The 7555-nt window shown below is 42.4% G+C and overlaps 1 protein-coding gene across 2 annotated transcripts; it reads right to left on the bottom strand.

Annotated features, from left to right (window-relative positions):
* Window positions 1-1824: 1824 nt before the first annotated feature.
* Window positions 1825-7357, bottom strand: LOC123481881 (cell division cycle-associated protein 4-like). Of its 2 annotated transcripts, XM_045207467.1 has the most exons (3): window positions 7030-7356; window positions 3498-3634; window positions 1825-3198 (listed from the first exon to the last, which is right to left on the bottom strand). In XM_045207467.1, the coding sequence occupies exon 3, from the start codon at window positions 3187-3189 to the stop codon at window positions 2287-2289; it is 903 nt and encodes a 300-aa protein (XP_045063402.1). In that variant the 5' UTR covers window positions 3190-3198; window positions 3498-3634; window positions 7030-7356; the 3' UTR covers window positions 1825-2286. The 2 variants fall into 2 exon arrangements, with proteins under 2 accessions (XP_045063402.1, XP_045063403.1); XM_045207468.1 differs by lacking the exon at window positions 3498-3634 and having other exon boundaries at window positions 7030-7357.
* Between the last annotated feature and the right edge of the window lie 198 nt (window positions 7358-7555).

Raw genomic sequence — 7555 nt, 5'->3', positions numbered from 1 at the left:
AAGCCACTCCTCATTAAAATCCACGACACCCCACTTGGAGTTTGCCAAAAGGCACCTTAAGGACTCTCAGACCATGAGAAACAAGATTCTCTGGTCTGATGAAACCAAGATTGAACTCTTTGGCCTCAATGCCAAGCCTCATGTCTGGAGGAAACCTGGAACCATCCCTAAGGTGAAGCATGGTCGTGGCAGCATCATGCTGTGGGGATGTTTTTCAGTGGCAGGGACTGGGAGACTAGTCAGGATCGAGGCAAAGATGAACGGAGCAAAGTACAGAGAGATCCTTAATGGAAACTTGCTCCAGAGCACTCTGGACCTCAGACTGGGGCGAAGGTTGACCTTCCAACAGGACAACGACCCTAAGCACACAGCCAAGACAATGTAGGAGTGGCTTCGGGACAAGTCTCTGAATGTCCTTGAGTGGCCCAGCCAGAGCCTGGACTTGAACCCGATCGAACATCTCTGGAGAGACCTGAAAATAGCTATGCAGCGACGCTCCCCATCCAACCTGACAAGAGCTTGAGAGGAGAATGGGAGAATCTCCCCAAATACAGGTGTGCCAAGCTTATAGCGTCATACCCAGTAAGACTTAATGCTGTAATCGCTGCCAAAAGGTGCTTCAACAAAGTACTGAGTAAATGTGATATTTCCGTTTTTTATTTTTAATAAATTTGCAAACATTTCTAAAAACCTGTTTTTGCTTAGTCATTATGGGGTATTGTGTGTAGATTGATGAGAAAAAAACAACAAATGTAATCCATTTTAGAACACGGCTGTAAGGTAACAAAATTTGGAAAAATCAAGGCGTCTGTATACTTTCCGAATGCACTGTATGCCTTAGAAATGAAGTGGTATTTGCATGTGAAATTATTATGGTGTACATTTGCTCTATTCTTCACATTTTGTTGGTTGTCCACTGATTGGTATGCACATTGGACATCTTACAGTGTATTTCACCAACTACAAATCAAACACAATACCTTGAACTTAGTTTACCTTTAAACTAACAGATACATTTTATCTAATTAAAAAGGAAAATAAAATGACAATTAACTTTGCACCTTTTATTATAAAAAAATATTTACAAAGATGCTACATTTTTTCTTAATATAAAAATGCATATACTTTACAATTGTTAAGATCTTTGAAATTCTAGCTCCTGTTTGAAGCAGAGTGACATCATTCAGAGAGGAGTGTTGTGGTAGTAATGACCGGAGTAATACTGTCGGATTTAACTGGTACGGTTTGCCTGAGTAATCTCTTAATCATGATAAGGAGACATTATGAAAATAAATCTTTACAGAAAGACAGTTGCTTGTAAATTCAAAAAAAATGAAAAAAAAAAAAAAATAAACCATTTTGATATTTCTATGGATGAATTGTGTACAAAATATCATTTCACAAATGAACTGCATAGTGAATAGTAAACCCAGGCCCATAGTTCTTTTTGAAAAGGGGGGGTAGACCCATGTGATATATAAAATATATCACAGGGGTCTACACGATTCAGTTGGCATGTTTGTGTCTGTATTTAATAAATAAAATAAATAAAGTAATAACTTAACGGGTCAAACCATAATTCTTAATTTGTAATAACACAAATATCAGAAAATATGGCTTCTTAATGCTGATATCAAGCAAGAGTTTCTGTTAATACTTGAACAAATCTAGTATAGGTTAAAATCAAGCAGGAAAAAACGTGCCTGAAAAAGCAGGACAGTCCCCGTCTTGAGACTTAATTACTTGATACCAAACCATAGGAACACTGGTCGAATCTGGCCACATTAACATTTTAAAATCTCTGTCAGATAAAAAATAGGAGGGGGGGATTATATGAAGTCATATTGGTACATTTCCCAAACTGTATGTTGCAAAAAATATATTTCAATATACATATACCTCTATTTCACTAATATTTGTTTTAGTCTTTAGGAAAATGTCCATTGCTTCAAAGGTTTGGATGTTCCGGTCTCAATTCTTGTGTAGTGTAATGACATTGTTCTTCAGTCCATACATAACAATAAATTAAAACAAAACTGGAAAAATAGATTGTATGATAACAGGAAACATAGAAAAGTACGTAAATAAGAAAAATCATAATGGTATATGTTGTAATCTCTGCTCACTTACAGATGCACACCTGCATGTGGTAACACTGAATAAGTTATTGATTTAATAAACCCTCAACATCTGAATGTATAATAATAACACTATATTCATGTACGCACCATGTGCATTGTCTGTAAAGAGTCTTCCAAGTTAGTATGAATGGGAATGTGTTGTTTCTCAGGAGCCCACTATGATCTCCATGATGTGGTCCAGTTCATTGAGGTCTGATCGGCAGCTGGTGCTGGAACTGAGGGGAGAGGGCCCATGGGAGGACAGGCTCTCCAGGAGGTCGTAGGGCCCCATCTTAGGAACGCTCTGTATGCCTGTCAGCACCGTGTCAAGGTCGTAGTAGGACGCATCCACGTCTGAAAACAGTTCCTCCAGGGCAGGGTCGGGGCTGGGGGCAGGGTTTTTGATCTCGAACGTGCCAAAGACCTGCTCTGCTGTCCTGGAGTCCTCCACAAGCCTGTCACTGTCTCCCTCCTCCGATCCAGACCCACACTCCTCACTGTCCTCATCTTCTTCCGTCTCCTCTTCCCAGCAGGGGTCCATGCCGAAGGTGCCTGGCAGGTAGGTGGTTGGGGCTTGAGAGGAAACCGTGGACATGGTCACCCCCCCCTCACCCTCCTCCTCCTCCTCCACCACCACCTCCTCCTCCTCTGCAGGGCAACCCTCTGACCCCACTGCTGGGAAGGGCTTGGGGACCTGCTCGCCCTGGGCTGCCTCGGTCTGCCGACACAGCACCTCGGTGGCCACCAGGCGGTCTGCAGAGCACTGGGCAGCAGCGTTGGCAGCACTCAGGGCCTGGGTCATGATCTGCCAGGTGCCGTCCTGGGTCATCTCCTCCTGGATCTGCCTCACCGTGTTGGCAATCAGCACCGAACGGCACAGGTTGGGCTCCACCAGCATGTGGCACAGCTGCAGCTTGATCAGGGACATGTCCAGCAGGGCCTGCCGCTGCAGGCTGTAGGATGACAGCATCCTCACGGCCACCAAACTCGGCTGGTTCATATCCTCACCGCCCACCGCAGGTTCATCCCCGGAGTCAGAAAACTTGCGCTTCGTGCCCTTCGGGAACATTTTGGCTCTCTGGGGTGAGGGGAGACGGAAAGTGTGTTATTGACTAAAAATCTGTCACACAAATACACATGGTATCATGAAAGACTGTTGTTTTGCAGAATTTTACTTATCAACAGTACATTCTAAAAATGAATGAACTTATGTGTGGTGTTTGAAGTGTGTGGCATAAGGACAAACTATTAAGGTTATAGGCTAAATTTCAATTGGTAAGAGAATTCTGTGATGAAGAATCTCTACAGGTTAGCAAAATATTAATATAGTGGCCTACAGTATAAATGGCTTGTTGTTTTTCTGAAAGTTTGCTATACCTTTCCTGTTGAGAGGCACAGGCATTAGCATAGCAGCTTGGTCCCGGCTGCAGCGCTTCAGTACTTTTGTACAAGCAACAAGCAGCTTTTGTTCTGCACCCTTTCTGCCCATTTTAGGCCAGTCTGAAGCAAGGCTCCTGCTGGGCGGAACAACCACACTTTTAACAGACCCACTGAACCACCGAAAATACAGCATGTTACCAACCAACTGCCATCACTGCGGTCAAAGTCAGGACAGGTCAGACTTTTCTCAAAAAAACACAATCAGCTCATGTACACACACCATCCCACCCCACTGCCACCTGTCGTCAGACATCTCCTAAGTATGGGCAAAAGTGAGTTAACAACTTCACTCCGGTAGTACAAAAGAGAACAGGACACATACTGGGTGAGAAAAGTCAAATGAAACCACACAGGTTTAATGTGATATTATGTTTGAGATATACACACACCATGCTCTAAAAACTAGAACTGCTAGAATGTCATTACAGGGAAAGGAGGAAAAGTTAACATTAACCTTCCTGATGCTGTATCTGCCTGAATGAGAAGATATCAGAAGACTTGCCTCAAAACAACAGGGGACGGCTGCTGGCTCCAAGGGACAAACAAGCCGGGGAGAGCAGAATAGGGAGAGAACACAGGACAGGAGCCTGGTGTGACTACATTTCCCATAAGACTAAAACAAAGGAACTTCTGTCAGGGTATGCGTCCCTCAGAGAGAGCTCTGGGTAGGGCATTGATTGGAGTTACTACTCTGCTACATGGATCAACCATCCACGAAGCAACAAATAATATCAAACAGGAGGTAAGTATGCAATAAAGAAAACTAAAACAGACAAGAGACAGTTTCAAAACATCAAACATTTGCAGTTAATATACTGAACAATCATATAAACGCAACATGCAACAATTTTACTGAGTTACAGTTCATGTAAGGAAATCAGTCAATTGAAATAAATTAATTAGGCCCTAATCTATGGATTTCACATGACTGGGCAGGGGTGCAGCCATGGGTGGGCCTGAGAGGGCATAAGCCCACCCACTGGGGAGCCAGGCCCAGCCAATCAGAATGAGTTTTTCCCCACAAAAGGGCTTTATTACAGACAGAAATACTCCCCAGTTTCATCAGCTGTACGGGTGGCTGGTCTCAGACAATCCCGCAAGTGAAGAAGCCGGATGTGGAGGTCCTGGGCTGGCGTGGTTACACGTGGTCTGCGGTTGTGAGGCCGCTTAGACGTACTGCCAAATTCTGTAAAACGACTTTGAGGCGGCTTATGGTAGAGAAATTAAAATTAAATTCTCTGACAACAGCTCTGGTGGACATTCCTGCAGTCAGCATGCCAATTGCACGCTCCCTCAAAACTTGAGGCTTCTGTGGCATTGTGTTGTGTGACAAAAGTGCACATTTTAGAGTGGCCTTTTATTATCCCCAGCACAAGGTGCACCTGTGTAATGACCATGCTGTTTAATCAGCTTCTTGATATGCCACACCTGTCAGGTTGATGCATTATCTTGGCAAAGGAGAAATGCTCACTAACAGGGATGTAAACAAATTTGTGCACAAAATTTGAGATAAATTAGCTTTTTGTGCATACGGAAATTTCTGGGATCTTTTACTACAGCTCGTGAAAACTGGGACCAACACTTTACATGTTGCGCTTATATTTTTGTTCAGTATAGATTATTTTAACACTATACTAGCTGATAGCAAAAAAGCACACAGTTGATAATAGCAACTTATGCAACATTCCTAATAAGCAATGTCTTGTATCTATTTTAGGGATGTAGGGATCCACTGTTGATATCACAAGGGCACAATCTATCAGTGTGCCCAGGGGAGAACATTTAGCATCGGTCCTACCCTAGTGGACATCTTAGCACTGGAGCAACAAATGCTATCACAAGGTGACACTTGCATTTACTGTATAATTTTACCATTGGAAGTAACCAGGAGAGTGCTTTGACTGTGTTAATGAACCTAACTTGAATGCAGACTTTATGGCCCACCACCTAGCCTAACTATTGCTTTCACTAGAGGGTGGTAATGTGCTTCTAATGTCATTAGCCATCAATAAACCATGATGAAATACTCTGTCACACAATTGGACTGGTGCCCTTACTGAAATGTAAGATTATTTTAACTGCAACAACTGAACAATGCAAATGGCCTGCGTCAGACCACAGATAAAATGTATGAACAGTCAGTTTTTGATACAAACCTCTGAAGTACAAGAAAACTGTAAACTTCAGCAAATGTTGATATGTGTTCCAAGTTGCTAGAACCCAAATGATATTTGCATAGCTGCATATTTTCTAGTCCAATTCATGAGGGGTGTTGCCAGGTACCCTATTAAAAATAAAAAAATGTGAGGCAAACATATGAATGTACTCTCTCTGTTTCTCTTTTGTTACCTTAGTGGAGCCTGTCAAAAACAAAGGAGAATGTCTAACTAAGAAGCAAAATACTACACAAGTAACAACAACAACAACACTTGGTTCATGTTAATGTACCAATCCCCCCAAACAACAGGTTTCTACTAAGGAAGTCTAGCTGATTGGATATCTGAAAACAAGGAAAAAGAGGTGCAATCATTATGATGTGACAAGAATGAGTTACTGGTGCAAAGAGGGGGCCTTATTGCTCCTGATAAAACACTGCAAACCTAAAAAGGACTGTTCAATACAAATCTGTTAGGCCGATATCCATGGAAAAAAGGATCAAATAGGTTAATGTGGCTATAAAAACAAAGCATAGATCAAGACAACATACAACACTTCAAGGTTGTCTTTTGTTGATTACTCCAATCAATGAATCTGTCAGTAACACATGTAAGGAGGGAACCTCATTCCTGTAGGATGTCCTTGTTGCAAGTACCCTGTGTTATGTCTCAGTTTACACCACTAAACTTCAAAGAGCAACAGCTCCACCAGAGATCCTCCTCCTCGTCTATGGCTCCACCTAGGAATTGGCTCCCCTCCCCCACAGTACTGACGTCGATATTTCCACGGCCGCTTATGGTTATTTGAATGGAGCAATTAGCTGACTACCCAACAGTGCATCCTGCAATTCATAATAGGTTAATAAAAAATAATTTACAAGATTAAATCAGTTATTTACATTGCACCCATTGCAATCGCTCGTGGCCTCTGGTAGCTGTACCGCATGCTTTGTCTAGCTCGAGCAAAAGGGAAGCTGGGGCGACAATGGAGATGAGGCCATTTTGAAATAACAAGCTAACTAGACAATTCATACTCATCGAGATAAAACTGGGATATATTATTACAACACCGTTTTCAAATTACAAACTTCCTTTTTCCAACTACATAATTTCTCAACTCTCCCAAACTGGCGTGTATACTTCTGCATGAAAATGGTTTAGCTACCTGCTAAATGTGTAGCTAGCTAACATAGCTAGCACCCCCCCCCACCACACCCCCGCCTCACCACTGGTGACACCAGACTAACATTTGATTAGAGTTTCGTGAATAATTATTTCGTATCAATCCTAACAAATAAATACATTCGGCGTACCTTCGTGTATTTTACTTTATTCCGGTGTTGGTCATAAGATCCTCTGTAGGATGCGGAGATCGGGCTGAGATGAGATCATTAATGCCACGGCTTCAAAACTACCTCGTCTTCACTGCTGCTTGCTACGGCCGGGGAGCAGGGAGGGTGGCGGAATGGGGCGAAGGATGAAGGGGGCGGGCTCCATGCATCTTGATCGACATGCTGTCACTTGAATTAGCGCACCAGAACAAAAGGTATACTCTCAAAAGGCTAAGAAATGGCACAAAAACAACAACAACGCAACATGTAAATCAAAGCTCACATGCGTTTCTTCACACAACTGCACAGACTGTAATCAGTGCGGACCTCGGTACATATGGGAGGAAATGGTTAATTCGCAGCAACAACCAAAAAGATTGCAGTGTGAAAAAATGGCCAACAATAAATGCAATACAACTATGATGAGTTATACAGAATGTAATGACATTGAGCTTTTTACTTATTTTAATGTATTTCATTGTTCAAAATGTCCAAGGCTGTGGTTAAC

This window comes from Coregonus clupeaformis, chromosome 25 (genome assembly GCF_020615455.1).
Source record: "Coregonus clupeaformis isolate EN_2021a chromosome 25, ASM2061545v1, whole genome shotgun sequence".
NCBI lineage: Eukaryota > Metazoa > Chordata > Actinopteri > Salmoniformes > Salmonidae > Coregonus > Coregonus clupeaformis.
Note: the sequence above shows the minus strand (reverse complement) of the source record. Positions and strands in the feature narration are given on the sequence as shown.